General features: G+C 37.8%; 1 protein-coding gene across 1 annotated transcript in view; it reads left to right on the top strand.

The window, feature by feature from the left end:
• Nucleotides 1-17,729, top strand: part of LOC117400106 (cubilin) — a 94,254-nt gene that overhangs the window by 16,445 nt on the left and 60,080 nt on the right. Inside the window, exons 18-27 of the mRNA XM_033999542.3 lie at nucleotides 2,892-3,048; nucleotides 3,600-3,778; nucleotides 3,868-4,033; nucleotides 4,368-4,593; nucleotides 5,143-5,273; nucleotides 9,189-9,378; nucleotides 10,004-10,164; nucleotides 10,580-10,761; nucleotides 11,507-11,663; nucleotides 12,992-13,173. Of these exons, the coding sequence (XP_033855433.3) occupies nucleotides 2,892-3,048; nucleotides 3,600-3,778; nucleotides 3,868-4,033; nucleotides 4,368-4,593; nucleotides 5,143-5,273; nucleotides 9,189-9,378; nucleotides 10,004-10,164; nucleotides 10,580-10,761; nucleotides 11,507-11,663; nucleotides 12,992-13,173 (1,731 nt within the window). The remainder of the gene's footprint in view (nucleotides 1-2,891; nucleotides 3,049-3,599; nucleotides 3,779-3,867; nucleotides 4,034-4,367; nucleotides 4,594-5,142; nucleotides 5,274-9,188; nucleotides 9,379-10,003; nucleotides 10,165-10,579; nucleotides 10,762-11,506; nucleotides 11,664-12,991; nucleotides 13,174-17,729) is intronic.

The raw sequence follows: 17,729 nt of genomic DNA, 5'->3' as shown, positions 1-17,729 counted from the left end.
CCAGAGCCCTATGGATGATCAATCAAACACCACAGCCCTATGGGTGATGAATACCAAGTCGATCATATGCTTGAAAGCGGTTCAAATTGTTACAGTAGTAATGTTTAGCTAATTAAATCAGGTTTTTATTAACCCTAACCCCAAAACTAACACTAACCCTAACCCTAACCCTTAGCTAAAAATTAACAATGTTTGTTAACAGTTAATAAACAAAAAAAACGACCCTTAAAATAAAGTGTGACCCTTGTTTAGAAGATAATTGTGGCCAAAGCTACTAACCACGGTTATCAATAAAAAACAAAACAGAAAAAATTCTGAGGAGGGGTTTCCTCCATTTGCCGTTAATGATGCAAGAACCACATGCAAAGGAAGAGCTGTGAAACTCATGCCCCACGTGGTGAGAAAATGTAATTTGCTAAAATTTCGCTTCACTTACTTTATCTCTATATGGGGCTGCCCAAGACAATGTTTTTTTTAAATTTTATTTAAAAGCTTGTTCCAGGGTTTTGAACAAAAAAGAATGATTGACGCAAGCCATTAGCATAAAGTCAAGCAAACTCTCTTGGCCCACTTGAACTGGAATGACAGTTATTGCTAACTATTATCAAGTTTACATGGAACTCTTTATTTGAGAAACCTGGTATGGAGCGTTTTTTCTCCAATAACTATGAAACAAAAGGACAAACAAACTGTGGTGATACTGCAGACATTCATAACATTGAAGGATAGATGTACTAAGATGGGCCAGTCGCAGCGCAAACATACTGCAATTTTAATTTCTGTTGCAACAATTCGCAAAGTATACATTTTATCATATATATATACTAAGAGAAAATATGTTAATAAAGAGAGCCGCAATATACTCATTTGAATATTTGTTGCCTCATCTTAGCGAGATCTCTAGCATTGCGAGAGTCGTGCGGCATTTTTTCGAATAAATAATGAAAGGCAGTTTAATCCCATCAGATTCTATAGTGGGGGCCCCTGCCTTCACCCCCAAATAAAAAATGTGTTTCTATCAAAAAGCTTTTCAGAATCATACAGTAGCCCCTCGCTAAGCCGGATATATTTGTCCAACATAAGGAGGTGTCGGGTTTAAAAAAAAAAATACAATAAAATCTCACACACATACATTTATAGTGCACAATGTATTTTAAATGTATAAATCATCGCGCTGAAATAACACTAATGTGTTTTGGGTAGGCTACACATTACATTATGAAAAAAATATGAATCTGTTCAGTACGCCTATACAGTGTACAGTAGTAAAATCAAATGAACACCTAGCGCACTTTCTTTTTACTTTAGCCTGTAGCCAACTGGTAACACAAAATAAAGCATGCTGCTGCATTGTACATATTGGTGTACATATTGGTGTACAATGCGAATAAAAGATTATTTTAAATTGAAATGAAATGATTTTAGCATATTATTATTATTATTATTATTATTATTATTATTATTATTATTATTATTATTATAAAACTGTTTGATAAGCTGGACTGATGGAAAGGGTTTGTTTCATTGCCAGTCTGTCTCAGTCTGAAAGGGCAATTCCTAGTGGAGTATTCACTGAGTAGGCTGATAATTGGAATCAATGTTCCTGTCATTCAAGACCTATAATTAGTTTGTTAAACACAGGCGTAAATGCAATTTTTCAATACATTTCTTTGTCTGTTTTATTTTGAATACTGCAGTGTGCATGTCTCTGAGTAGGTGTGTTGAAAATAACAGATTCAGTGCACAGGTATATTGTTATGAACAATGCAGATTCATGGTACAACACTTCTGAAAGCCTACATATGTGTGCATGCCTTCTTTCAGAACTCTTCTTTGCTGCTTTAGCTGAAAAGTACTTGTTTATGTAAACCTGTCAGCTTGTTCCTTATGATTCTGATATGAAGTAAGTGGTACCTGTTGTGTGGTTTCCAACTGAATCCCATTGCTGCCAGTGAAAGCACATTATACCCAGTAGATTTGCTACCATCTGTGCCCTTTGACGGCTTGCCGGCATATGAACATAATCAGGTTTGTTCAAATCAGATCTGTATAAAACAGAATTTCTCAGGGGACATAAGAGGTCCAGATCCGGCCAGAGAGGCTGATATGTATTATAATTTGATAGGCTGTTATTATCTTCCCTTTCTTCATTCAGCTGTACAGTAGGGCTCATGAATGTGAAAGCTCTCTGTTCATTTCTATGAATCATTCTTAAAACTCTATGGGGGAAAAAATAAACAGACTGTCGTTGACTTGTCTGTCATTTTTATTACTGACTTCAGTTATGTCTATTACTTTTCTATTAATTAAGTGTTTTCTTTGTCCTAGATACACTACTACTACTACTACTACTACTACTACTACTACTACTACTAATAATAATAATAATAATACTAATCCCAGTACCACTGATGCAGTGTGTAAATCATGTTTTTCACAACTAGAAATATATATATATATATATATATATATATATATCTCTTTTTTTTTTTTTTTTGACTGATTTGAGTCGAGTTTATAGGTCAGTAAACAGGTCACTCATGCACACTCAAGAGAATTGTGACCAAATATTATTATTTGTTTATTTAGCAGACGCCTTTATCCAAGGCGACTTACAGAGACTAGGGTGTGTGAACTATGCATCAGCTGCAGAGTCACTTAAAACTACGTCTTACCCGAAAGACGGAGCACAAGGAGGTTAAGTGACTTGCTTAGGGTCACACAATGAGTCAGTGGCTGAGGTGGGATTTGAACCGGGGACCTCCTGGTTGCAAGCCCTTTTCTTTAACCACTGGACCACACAGCCTACCAAATACCAACACCAGGGAAAGGAAACTTGTTAGAACTTACTAGCTGTTATGCAGCATGTGAATCTTTCGGATGTATTGTAGGTGCGGGATGGATCCTCAGAAACTGATGCGCTGATCGGCAAGTACTGTGGCTCTGCACTTCCTGCTCCGATTACATCCACTTCAAACAGGCTGTGGATCAAATTCAAGTCTGATGCTTCCATAACAAAAGGAGGATTCCGAGCTATGTACCAAGTCGGTAAGAAATACAAAGACTTACTGCCTTAATACAGAGAATCATAAGCATGTACATGTCTACACCTGCTGTGAAGTGATGGTGAATTAAGTCAAATTTTAGCTGTGCTTGGGTGATTTGACTATTTAAAATCGTCATCCCTCAAATGGTTGGGTCCCATAATATTAGACTGTTTACAATGTTTTGCAAATGAGTGTGTGAGCTAAAAAATAAGTGCCCCTGCCCTCCTTTAGATGTGTAACCTTTAACAGGGCTTGCAATACTGTTCTTTACAGTTAATGCAACCAGAGCTAGCAGCACAGGTCCTAGCTGATTTATTAAGGACAGTAAATTGTTGCATATGATTATATATTTACATATTAAGTGCATATAATACTATTTTATATTCATATACGGTATATTATGTAAATTAACAGGTTTGCTGTTTGTCCTTCATTGCTAACTGTCTAATCGTACAATTCTATTGGATAGATTCTGTTACATCCCACACAAATGCAATTGCTGACGTTCCAGTGCATTTAAAATGCTTCTCATTCAGTTTTGTCACCTTTCAGCTTGTGGAGGAGTCCTGTCCGGTACAGGTACTATTCGCACTCCATACCATCCCAATGCCTACCCCCATGACAAGACATGCGCGTGGGTCATCAGCCAGCCCGCCGGACAGGTGGTCACCCTGAACTTCCTCTCATTTGATATTGAGAGCCACGGCTCCTGTGCTTTTGACTATGTGGAGGTAAGGAAAACCAGATCATAATGATTTGTGTTGGTAGCTGCGGTATTCAAAGTCTTTAATGATATCATTGTAACTATTGTTGGTTAAAGCTCAGGGATGGTACCACCGCCAGCTCCCCCCTGATTGGTAAATACTGCGGCACACAAATCCCAGCCCCGGCCCAGTCCACACAGAGGTCCATGTACATCCGCTTTGTGACGGATTCCTCTGTCACCAACTTTGGGTTCACAGCCGAGTACGGGTCAGCAGAAGCAGGTAATCATTGTGACGCACTTTAAAGAGTTATTTTATACCGCAGAAATGCACATTTAAATAAAACATTAATACATACAGCAAATAAGTATTTTATATTAGTGTGTGATCTACAGTTGTTGACACTACATGTCAATGGCAGTTCTTGGATTTCTTTTTTTGGTAAAATAAATAAATAAATAAATAAAATAGGCAGGTTTTGAAATGTAGCTATTTTAAGTAGCACATTTTAGCTTCATATTCATTTCATATCCAGCAGCAGAATCAGAAATCGAATCCCAATTTCTATAATATACAATCTTGGAGAGTTTCCAGTTTGCCATTTTAACCTTTCTAGGTTGTGGAGAGACTCTTACTGGACCTACTGGAACAATAACTAGCCCAGGCCACCCAACAAACTACCCACATGGAGCCAACTGCACATGGTACATCTCTGTTGTGCCCGGGCACATCGTTCGCCTAACGTTCACTTCGTTTAACATGGAGTTCCACCATAACTGCGACTACGATTATGTTGAAGTGTACGATAATGGCACTGTCACTACCGGAACGAAACTTGGAAGGTAAGACTTTCTTTACTTAATGACTGAAAAATATTACATTAACAGGACAGCCTGTGAATAAACACATACATAGGCACATTGAATGTTAAATGTAATTAGAAGTCACTTCAGTCTTCTGCCATTTGTATTGTGTACTCTACATAACCACATTACACCTTTCCTGAATTGCTGGCTTCCATTTGTAAATTACTGGGTTGATTGTGTTGATACCTTTCAATGGACCAACTTACTTTAAAAATTCAAACACAATGTTTTCTGTTGGTGAACAGTAGTTTTGTATTTCCCGAAGGTTCTGATTGGCTAATCAGTTCATTGGCATTAAAAAACAAAACAAAACAAAAAACTAATAATACAGACCCTCTACATACTAGCATTCTGTATAATTTGCATCATTCTGGTGTCTCATATGTTTGTTTATTTTTTAAACGTTACCTCTGTAAACCAGCACACAGCACAATTTCCTGTTCCCAAGCAGTGCTGGATTAGACAGGTTTTCCTGTATATTGAATGCTGCAGTAGCAGTGTATTAATTTCTGCTGTTCTTGCTAGATATTGTGGAAGATCAGCTCCCCCATCACTTACCAGCACTGACAACATGATGACCCTCCTGTTTGTGTCAGATTCAAGCATATCCACAGAGGGCTTCTCTGCCAGCTATGTGTCCATCAATGCCACCACTGGTAAGCACAAAGCAGAAAAGCATCACGTACAAAGAGTTTAGAACAGGCTTTATAGTGAGTGGGAAATGTTTTAAATCTGTAAAAACTACAGAAGAGTAACAGCTGAACGATAATACGACTGGGCTTGCCAACTTTGGCTCACAACAGCTTTACAAACCATGTAACGGTGATGTCTGAGTTTCAAATTTGAACTGGTGAGGAGAGAGAAAATGTTATTCAACAATAAGAAATAAAAAATTAAAACTTAGAGTCTTTGAACTTTAGTAACCAAAGAAATATTAATATTAAATCATTTAGATATTTTATTTAACATCATGTAATCAAAGAAACTATAAAATGATATTGAGATTTCTAAATGTTACATTTTTAAATGTGTCAGTTTTTCGTTAATTATATGGAAAACTGCAAAGCAGACGTAATTCAATATGGTAACGTAACATTATTCAGCAGGTTTCATTCGACTTTATGAAGCAAAATTAGTTCATTCTTTAGGGTGATGCAAAACCTTTGGCCAAAGCTGTACTGTCAGATGTCTTTGGAAAGCTATAATGAGTAACTGGAACCACAGCACCTCATTCATTATGAATGACGTACAGCAAAGAAGCATATTGTATTCAGTGATTATTTGGTAGATGTTGAAAATCCTTGGAATTTATGCCAAGACTGATGTGGTTCCACAGATAATGCACCATTAATCTCTGCATGCAAGAGTACACAGTGTGCTTATGTGAAGAAGCTCTTGTTGTTAATTCTACCTAATGCCTTAGATAACATCTACTGTGAATATCAACATCCAACACAGAAGTAGAATCTTGACCAGGCTGCCAGTGTCCCACTTCATCTCTCTTATTTTTAAATCTTTGAAAACTGTCGGCTTTCATGTTTTATAAAACAAGGAGAACAAAAGAAATGGAAGCACATACTTTTGTGTAAGCTGGCAGTCCCATTTATAATTCATTATAGTTTTAAGCAAATGGCATTCCTAAAGTCTGCATCTCCCCGGTGAGTGTCAGTATCGTCACAATGGGCAAGCCAGAGGATCTGAGAGACTTTGAAGAAGGTTGATAGTAGGTGCTTGGATGGCAGGTGCTTTTGTATCCAAGACTTTACAAGTAACTCACGTTTCATGAGGCTCACTCTAAACAATGTTGACTCCGTGGGCAGTATTCCACCTCTGTCATCCCTGAAAGAATTATAGATTGGAACATTGCAGACTTGTCTGGTAGATTCAGTGCTCTTCTGCCCTGCCAATGGTGGCCCTATACCTCATTTTTGTGTTGTGTACATTAACATATTTTCCCCCCACTATCTTAGAAGTTACAAAGTCAACACATGGAATGTTCGGTGTGGATATTTACTTGAAGGCTATGTCACAAAATATTCTTGGTTTTGTGCACTAAAGAAGAGTACCAGCTGTAAGATAATGAGACTGCGCTTGCCAACTTTGTATAGTCCAGAAATGCTCTAACTCAGGTCGTGGCCCAACAGTGGAGTCGAGTGAAAGGCAATGGGGAGAGTGAGCATTGCTGCTTCTCATGTTTTTTCATGCTGCTGAGCACAATGCATAGCAGAACATTTGAAAGGATCATCAATAAAAAAAGCTTGCCATGTCAGTGTTTCTGTTAAAGCTGCACTGTAAATGGGTGCACTCTGCTGCAGGTTTAAAACATTTGGTGATTTTCTTCTAGAAAGCATTACCACAGGTTAACGGGAATATAACATTATTATCATTTATTCATTTTGCGAGGCAGGAATGCCATGTGTGAACAGTAGTCCTATTATCACAAATCTCATGGAAAGTGTATTAGTCATTTTACAGTGCAGGGTGTCACAATTATATTGCTGTTGTACTGTACTGAGTCTTGCATATGTTCTCATTTTCCCATCTCTTATATCTAACACTTAGTCAACACTTCCTTCAAAATTCTGAAGTATTTTCAACACTGGTATCCACATAGGATTAATAATGTATTTGGAAAGCTCTCACAAACAAAGATGGTGGCAAATTAAATGAAAGAGTAGACTCAGTGTCTTGCCAGCCACCTGTGGAGCCCCCAGGCATTTTAAAAAAGGCTTCCAATTAAATATTTCCAATCAGGGGGATTGCAAAATTTTAAGTGCATAACACAGCCATCCTATATTGATTTGCTGCCTGATTGTATAAAAAGCTGTCATAAGAATAACTAATAAACAGGACGTTTTTACATTTAAAGTGCAAAGGTTGGCCAGTACTGTTAAAAGGGGCTATGCAGTCACTTTACACTTGCAGATGGCCTTGTTAGTATTGTTATTCAGTTTCCAAACAAAATCAGGTTACAGTTTGCTGCTCAGTCGACCAGCATCTCATGGCTTAAAAGGCATAATACTAAAACAACACACACATTCCCTTGTCCTGTTTTGGTGTAAAAAAATATACAATATTGTCTACTATTTGTCTCTTTTTAGTGACATGTGTGATGGCACTTTTCTGAACATTCTGAATACTATTACACTCTATGGCACTGTGTTTGTTTCATTAGGCTATTGTAATGATAGGAGTTCCCTGTCTAATTCAGGGATATAACTAAGCCTTGATTAGTCAGGCAAATCATACACATTTTGAATGCCCTAAATAAACTCACACTGTAAATCCTGAAATTGCTCAAAGTGCTATGCAATTGGAGTCTAATTTGTATCCTTGCTTTTAAACTCTTGAGTGCTGCTAGTGATAGAAAATGGCTTTGTGGTTTTAGTTTATCATTAAAATAGTGATTGCATCTGAATGCATGGCAAACTAAATGTTTATGGAGTAAAGAAAAAAAAAAGATTGATTGGATAATGTAATTAAAGATGTTTTCCCCCTCAAATGCCACCAAATGCTATGCCAAAAGCCTTTCCAGTTTGTTATTTGCCAAACTCCACAAAAGGTCTTTGTGCTTCTTTTGGTTGGTAGAAATGTGCCAGTTAATTAAATGCCAGCAGTGAGTTCACGATCGCAGTAATTTGATTTTCCATTGCCTGTGGAGATGACTTTATTAGAGCATTGCTTCTCTGAGTGCTTGAACCTCTAAAAACAACCCAAATGCTAGTAACGGTAAATTCTTTAGTGCCCGCATAATGTAACCATACTGCTGCCAGTAGTATTTACGTAATCAGTGCTCATGTATCCCTTCATTTGGTACTATGCTGCTGAACAACGGAAAAAAGCCGGTACATTATAATACCAGCTAGATGCATACATGAATGTCTGTGCTACATTTATTTTGCATGCATGTTCATTCCCACAGTTGCCTTAAAGTTACTTAGCATTGGATTGAGTGTTGTATCACAGAGATGGAAAGACTCCCATTGCATAGCAGTTTGATCCAGCCCTGGGATTACCCTGAGTTTAATGAGACACTTGTTACCTATACACTGTGGCTAATTAAGCTGGTATTAACCTGCTATGTAATGGGTTTCTTACTTTCACCCCAGTATCAATACACAAAGAGTCTGTTCTCACTGTGCAAGGGACACTGTATATACACCATGATACTTTTCCAGTCAAAGTATCTGTTGGTTAAATGTGTTGGAGGGGTGTTGTGTCTAGTACTTGAGATACTGGATGTGTTGAGCCATAACAAGAAGAAAGTTATATGCATGTGTGTACTCTGCATGCGTGTATCTGTTGAAATTACTGATTCAGATGTTATCCATTTAGAGAGCAAAGCATCTTCTTCTTACAGAACCTGAGTATGGGATGAGGCATGGGTGAGCTCATTGGAGCTATTTGGACACCAGCCATTTAAAATCTGTTACAAAGCCCTACAGAATAATGCTGACTAACTATGTCTCCATGTTTCACCCACAAGACAAGCCACAGGATAAATTCTGATTAATTCCCACCCCTCCCCCCCAGGTTATTTTCTAACTCTAAAGTTTTGCTTCCCTTCACAGACTGTGGAGAAGTGTACACTGCACCCACAGGGACACTAACATCACCCAACTACCCCAACAACTACCCCAACAGCCGACGGTGCATTTATAAAATCGTCGTCGAGACAAACCGTCAGATCATGCTGAACTTCACTGACTTTATACTGGAACACACCTACCCCTCTTGTAGTTTCGATCATATTGAAATTAGGTAAGTGGGTTTTCTGAGTCATCGATGGGTTGTTGTACAGTACTGTATATAGTACATCCCTTTACCGGTTCTGTATAATATGTGCTCTGTAAATATGTGCTCTGTTTATTACATTACATGTTGTATGCTGTAATTTCTGGAATATGAAATGCATTATTGAGTTGCCTTGGGTTGATATAACACTGTCAAACACACCAGTGAATGATGTATTATACAAATATTAGCTGGATTTGAGGCTTATAGTGTTAAACTATTTTACCTGAGGGTTGAAAAAGAGACACTGACCAATGGGGCAATAATTGAGCTTTAACTATTAAACAGTTGAGCACTGACATTTACAGTATTACAGTATACAAAACAAAATATACTTAATTTACCCCCCCCCCCCCAATTATTGCAACAGCATTGTTACAGTGTCTTAGCTGGCAATAAATTGTATCAAAGAGGAAGGAAACCTGTTTATTATTCTAGAGGAAAATGTGAGTAAAAAATCGGTACACATTTATATGAAAACTTTATGATGAAGCATATCTTTTAACATTTTACTACATACTTATGTCAATAAGAAGTTATTTCCTATACGATTCATAATCTTATATTTTGCTTTTCCAAATGTCTGTAACAGAGATGGAGGGTATGAAACATCCCCATTGATTGGCAAATATTGTGGAATGTATACCCCACCCCTTGTCATCTCCCATAGCAACAGACTGTGGATAAAATTTTCTTCAGATGTCACTGTGACGTACAAAGGCTTTATGGCACATTGGGATGGGACATTGTCAGGTAGGAAACTTTGTGAAAGCACAGAATTGTATTATGTTGTGCCTTTACAGAAATCAGTAGCGAAGATGGTAAATCTGTTATGAATGAGGCCTTTGCTTTTGTAGGCAGAAACTCAACCATATTGGCCTACACCCTTTGCCGCTCCTCATGCTTTCTAAAACCTCACCAGCATGGAGAGGATGGCTTCCCAACGTGTTGTACCCGTACTCTCAGAGAAGTTAAGAGAATGCATTCAACTTGAACAAAAGGGGTCCAGCAAAATATGTGATTGACTAGGCAGGGATATAGTTTTTAAACCCTTTCTTTGACAACTTTTAAGGTCCTTTTTAATAATGCGTTGCTCAATTGATACGGTAATATTATATCAAGTCATGGTGTTTTTTGGAAGTATGAAGTCTTGTGTTGTTGGTCACAGGTTGTGGTGGAACCCTGACTACATCCACTGGCAGTTTTACCTCCCCTAACTACCCCTTGCCCTACCACCCCAATGCTGAATGCTACTGGCTCCTGAAGACCAACCCTGGCAGTCAGATACAGCTTCAGTTCAGTGACTTCCACCTGGAGTCCAGCACAAACTGCATGTATGACTACCTTGCGGTATGTTGAACTGTTTTACAAGCTACCAAAGAAAAGTAGGGAGGGTAATTTTCTTACTTGTGACATTTAAGGATTTATACTTGAACCTCAGTAGTGTTGTTCCTCGTGAAATACTGCTGTGGACACTAGCTTCTTCTTGGACCTCTCGTGCATTTGCTGAACTTAAGTATATGGGGAGAATAAACTGGAAACCCATCCATCATAATGTAGCACTTTATTTAGTTTAACATCTCAGGATGGTAATATTCAAACTACAGGTTTGAATATTATGTGCATGAGTTGTTATTTCTTATTTAATTATGCAACAATACATGTAAGCAAAATACCTCTTTGCTCTGGTGAAGATGTAGCTAGGCTCAGCAGCTACACAGAGTTACAGAGGTCTATATTTAACATAAGTCCTGGCTGCATTAGAGACAACAGTCTCCCTTGCTAGTTTAAAATCTTCTGCCCCGTCTCAGTTTGTATCCGCTCAGAAGACTTATCTCCAAGTTCACTAGTTGCATCCTGTTTTCATTTATTGAATACAGCACAATGAAGTTTGCTAGCTCTTTTGTAACAGGCAAGTACTGAAGCAGCCAGTAGTAATCTCAAGTACCTCCTTTTTTTTAGCAGACGAGACCCAGCTGTCGCACACACAGTTCCCAACCACTTCTCTTTTATAAAACAGTACCTACATTTAATGTGCAAACAGAGGACATTGTACATTGCAGTCAATTAAACCCTTTGTTTTCTCCACCCTCAGGTGTATAATGGCAACAGTACCAATGCCATGCCGTTGGCTAAACTTTGTGGCAATCTGATTCCTGCACCAATTCAGTCCACCTGGGAAAGCCTCTTTGTCAAACTGCGAACTGACCAGTCTATTGGGGCAGGAGGTTTTGTTGCAACATATAATCAAGGTAAGCATTCCAGCAGGTTCAGACAGAGCTTTCTAAGCTTGGATCCCAATGCCTTGTCTCACATGGACCGTTCAGCATTGTTCCCAAGGCAGTTTGTTCAAGAACCGGCACTGCACAAGCATTGCCTCCTTTTTTGAGACTATTAAACATCACCCTGTGTTCTACAGTTTCTTGAGCTGCCACTTCCAGTTAGATTTTCTGCTGAAGTCAAGGCTCAGTTTTTATTTAACACAGACCAGCGATTCCTTTAAAAGCATCGTCAGCAGCTATTGCATTGTAAGAGAGACGACCTCAGCACAATTACAATTTGAGATTTTGTCAAATATTCACTAAACGTTGGCATGAAAAAACTGTATAGAGCAAGGGTTGCTTTTTATTTTTTGTTGTTGAAGCAACTGGACCTTGTGCTTGAGTTAAATGTATATCATTTAGACAAGTGTAGCAGAGCAGTCCAAATATAACAGTTTCTGAGGTGGTTTTGACCCTTTCTGGGCTTTGCCTATGGTTTCTAGCTACCGTCTGGGGGAAGGGTTGTGTTGTATTTAGTATTGCTCTTTCACGTTTCCTGTTAAAATCAAGCATTACTCTAAATACTTTATTCTTTAATTCTGAGGTTTTGAAGCTTGCCCTGATCCGCATTGGTTTTGATTGGCATGTTGTACTGTATATTATTATTTATTTCTTAGCAGACGCCCTTATCCAGAGTGACTTACAATTGTTACAAGATATCACATTATACATAATTTCACATTATACAGATATCACATTATTTTATACAATTACCCATTTATACAGTTGGGTTTTTACTGGAGCAATCTAGGTAAAGTACCTTGCTCAAGGGTACAACAGCAGTGTCCCCCACTGGGGATTGAACCCACAACCCTCCGGTCAAGAGTCCAGAACCCTAACCACTACTCCACACTGCTGCTGTATAGTGACACAGGTGGGCATCAGTGTACCAGGACATCATGTATCATGTGCAAATTGAAAGCTCAAACATTTATTTCGGCTGACAATAAGTGTGTTGGATTCTCAGTTACATAAGGGCACTCAATTAGACTGTTCTATGCTGTTTTGTACATTAACTATTTACTGACTTAAAAGTTTTTATTCTGAAAAATAATGTAACCCATTATATGCAGGTAACCGACCCAGATATCCTGTTAAAATAATTCAAATAAATATTGTGTATTTTAGAACTTACTCAGTTTTTGTCACAGAAAGTACCCATTGTATGTATATTTAAGAACACTAGTATAACATTGTAAACTGTAGTGTTTTGTCTATTAGAATACTATCATATGTACATTTTTCATTACATTTTTCAGTCTGCCAGGGAGTGGTCATTGCCAATCGCAGCAGGGGTGTCTTGGAGAGCCCCAATTATCCCAATGCTTATCCCCACGGCAAACGCTGCAGCTGGACCATTCAGGCTACAGCTGGCAACACTATCAATTACACATTCACTGCATTTGACCTGGAGGTTTACTGTACTTACGACTATATTAAGGTAAACACGTTTCCTGTTCTCAAGCCAATCCCTAAACAGAGACAAACAGAGGCTTTTTATCTATAATACATTTACTATTGACTTTATTATTATTATTATAGACTGGTTCTAAAACCATTTAATGCCAGCATGTCTTTTTAAAATGATCACATGTGCAGTCCAGGATATAAAGTGTGTGAGCTTTTGTTTAAAGTAGCCAATGAAAACACTACACATAATAACAGGATGCACGCTGTATGATTTCTATACCAGGGCAGGCATTTTGGCTCAGATCTGCAGGGTAACATCACATTGTTGTCTCGTTCTATTTAAAGAAACACAATTTCTGCTATAGGGGAGGGAGAATTTAGGAAATTGACTTGTATCCTAGGGAAGCAAAATGGAAAAGCTTGATTATCGCCCATGGGAGATGCTTATCGGTACATTTTAACATACTGTACATCTATAGAACTGCTTATGGGATTATCATGAGAGTATCAGAATCTGGAGAATGAGGTCAGAAGTATGCTACAAAAATACTTCTGAGACCATGGCTTGATGCAGTGGCAGGCTAACTAAATATTAGTTACCACACATCAGTGTCTACAAAGATTGCTGTTACTTGCAAATAGTATATACAAATTCTGAATATATTTAGTGAAAGATGCCATGTTGACAACACTGGAGAAAGAAGTGCTCTGTTTATTCAGAAAGTAGAAACCACAATTGCAGCAGTAAACCTCACCCCAGGGCTCCTTCAGTGTACTAAGGGGGTGAAAGAGGTGTGGAGCTCTCTTTTGAGTAATGCCCTGCTTTCTGATAATATATTAACCTGCTTTCAATAATGGCGGACAGTGAACTGCTGTGGTTTCTCCCAGTTGATGTGTGTCATGGCAACATTGTATTTGTGGGTTGGGGGTCCTCTAAGATTTAAATAAAGGCAGTAGCTGTTGCTTCCTTTTCTCAGAATTGTAATCTGGTAACCAAGACGTTTTGCTACACAAACATATTACATCACCCCTTTAGTTTAGGAGCTTAGTTCACTGTCCATATGTGAAAGAGACGTTCTTTCATTTCCTGTTTGACGCAGTCTGACCTCTTTTTGTTGTGCATACTTAGAAATCCCATTCACTATTTGTTGTCCTATCTAAAATGATAGTTCTCTTTAGTGTTTAGAGTTACGTATCATTTATTTTAGGTTTACTACGTTTACTGTTATGATTAAATATTGTGGTAAAGTGCCTTGGCACACTTTTAATAAAACACAAAACAAACAAAGCACAGATTTTCCACAGACTGGCGCCACACAGGCCTTAGCCTTCACACAGACAGCTAACACAGCCCTTAACCTGCTTTTATAAACCTGCCTGTAGTCAACTACAGGCAGCTGTCCCTCCTCATCCTGGCTCTAATTACATTCTGGACTACATTTTTCCTCTCTCTGCCCCCTACTCTGACAGAATATTGATAACTGTACTTATTATCTTCTAAGTATTACATTCAGAATGCAGTGCATGTTGCCCAAAGTGGAAAATATATGCTGGTATTTTAGGTACAATTGCTCATCATTTTCTAGCAATGGACACTTTAGCTGTATAAAAACATAAATGCCTGAAGTTTTTGTTATATTTTAAAGATTTTCAAGAGAGGTTAAAAGGCCAATATATTTTCTTAGTGCTGGGCCACTTTTAGACAAATATTATACTATGTTAAACCTCAACATGGTTAAAGACCTCTTTTAGAAAACAATAACAAACCTTCAAATCACCCTAAATCATGAAGTGTATCATTATCATTGAAATTGTTTCCATAAATCATACATTTTGAGGTAAAACTATTTTAAAAAATGATGAATTGTACTACAGCTGGTATACCTAACTTGGCAATGCAAAACATTGCACTCTCTCTTAGTGCTGAATCACTCCCTGTCTAGCATGAGTTACTCAATAGTGTTTTACTATGCGCCGTTCTGCTAGTGACATTTTTTATTTCTGCACACCCTGCTGTCTCACCCTGTATGACACCTCCTAGCTCTCCACTCTGAGAGACACAGCTGTGAACACCATGGTGACTGAAGGAAACCATGTCCAACACATTACGTTTATGCATAGGGGACTCATTTAGCCCAGTCTCACATGGGTCTAGCATCATATTGCTTTTTTTTATATGTATTTTTAGTAGCAATTTCAGTACCAGTTGAGCTCTGAATGTATACTTCCTCAAATGAGTGTGCTGCTGTTGGTCACAAATTAGCCAGTGAAATACATGTTTTTATAAAAGAAAACACGGGGTTGGGTTTAAATTCACACCCTAATGACATTAGCTGGTGTGGCTCAGTGATATTGAAGGACACCCTCCATCTTTAGTGTTCTTTTTGAGGTGCTATGTTTTGCCATTTTCAATATCGTTCTCCCGGTTTAAGAATGCTAGAGACAGATTCAACACTTATGTGTATATAGTAAATAGACTCAGAAGTATTCAGTAGTAAGTTGATCCACCAGATGCGTACAGCTGCACATTTTGGCACCAAATTGATCATTTTGAGACAGTTGAGACAGTTTTGCAACTGTTGTAATCAGTGAAAATGTTGTTTTCTTGGCAAACTCTCCAAATGATTCAGCAGAGGTTCATCCTGTGGGCAGTTTGCTATTGAGTTAACCCCTTTTCATTCTGGGCACCCCCATGCAGTTGAAGTTGGTTTTATGTCACACTATTGCATCCCAGGTACAAAACCAACCTCATCTTTTGTTGTGCAGAACTACAGTAAGGGAATCAGGAAAAAATTGTTTCTTTGGGGGGGCTTTCGCTTTTTATATACGGTATGAAAATACTGTTTTTGGTTACTTTTGGTTTTTGCAACAATATTATGTACAGTAACTCAACAGTACTTCACACTTTTTCAATTCTACCTTATTTCCTTTGCTGCCTTCCACAATGAAATCCTTATGGCCATGGGCATATATTTCTGGTGTTTTTGTGTATTTAGGCATTTTTGTACATTTAGCCACAATTTGCAATTCTGTTTTAAATTCCACAAATATATAAATACTCTCTCGAACTGGAATATAGCTTCAAATCTTGTGACCAAGAACAATCCTTCGTTTCTTATAATCTCCGTTTAAATCTCGCAAGCGTGTTACAATCCTCCAATAGAAATGTAGGAATTTGCTGCCACTCAGTAGTTGGGGTGGCTTTAAAGTATTCAGAACATATTAATGCGAGATACAAGTCAGGAAAGAGGGACATTGTCCAACTGCACTGCACAAAGTTTTTTAGCAGGTTATTTTTAGTTTTTCATGGGGAAAGGGGTCAATGTGAATTGACTAACCAGTGTTTTTCCTGTGTTTTACTGGATATAACTGATTTAATTAATTTTTGTATTGGGGGTGTTTTATTGGTTTTTATCGGTTAAAACCAAAAATCAGAAGTCCTAAATATAATTTATTTCAGTGTTTTTGTTAAATCTTTCAGCCTACTGTTTAGCCCCCACTTTTTCTTTTACAGTCCTTAATAATGGTTTGTTTCAAGAGGTTAAGGTGATCATCCACACCTTCTGATGGGGTTCTGCAGGGTTTAGTTCTAGTCCCTTTAGTCCTAGCACTCCAGGAAGAACAGCAGCCACTCAAGTTGTTGCCTGTGCAATAAATAAGATCAGATTTCTCCTAATCATAGCTTTCATCTCTCTATTGGTTGTCTGCTGTATTCATTTTAGTTTTTCTGCTTGTTTAAAAAAAAAAAAAAAAACTAGAATATTTTTGGTTATACTGCTTCATGTAACGTTATTCAGTTTCCTAAATGCTGCTGGCATGTTGAATAATTACCTTTACAGAGCATGAAGAAGCAGCAGCTGGCAATGGTTCTTACTTGCCAAGGAGGTTAGCACATTCCTTTAGTGTTCACTCTTCCAGTTCTGGAGGCAAATTAATTCCTGCTGATATCTTTAATAGAACCTCCTTCGAAAGGCACTCAACCATATGGTTTCCAACACCCACCTATCAATGGAATTGTTCTAACTTGAAACAACATATTCATCCACTTGGCTAAGTAAAAAGATAAACAAATGCTCTCTTACAAAACTGATGCAAGAAAAAACTTTGTAATTAAAAATGTTATTGTGGGTTGCTTCCCAGTTACTATCGAAGCAGGAACAAATTAGAAACATCCACTATATATGACACATCCTGTTGTACCTGTCTATTTAAGTAATGGATTCACTGTTGTGAAAGATGTGAGTGAGTTTCTGGTTTGTGGTGGAGTTCTTGCTCCACTGTCCTCCATTCTCCTTGCAGTTTGTGGAACCATTCTCGCTACTTGAGAATTATTGTATTTCTTGTTCTTATTGTATGACTTATATTGTAACACTTGAATGTATTTGTATTTGCTTGCGATTGTAAGTCGCCCTGGATAAGGGCGTCTGCTAAGAAATAAATAATAATAATAATAATAATAATAATACTGTCTTAATCACATCACAGTATCATCTTTGTACAAATGTACAAACAAATGAACAAAGTGAAAAAACATCACTGCTGAATGAATCTCCACATAAAATACCCAGTTGCAGCCCTGCTATCAGT

The sequence above is a fragment of the Acipenser ruthenus genome, chromosome 4, assembly GCF_902713425.1.
Source record: "Acipenser ruthenus chromosome 4, fAciRut3.2 maternal haplotype, whole genome shotgun sequence".
Lineage (NCBI taxonomy): Eukaryota > Metazoa > Chordata > Actinopteri > Acipenseriformes > Acipenseridae > Acipenser > Acipenser ruthenus.
The sequence above is the reverse complement of the archived record's forward strand: the minus strand, read 5'-3'. Positions and strand labels throughout refer to the sequence as shown.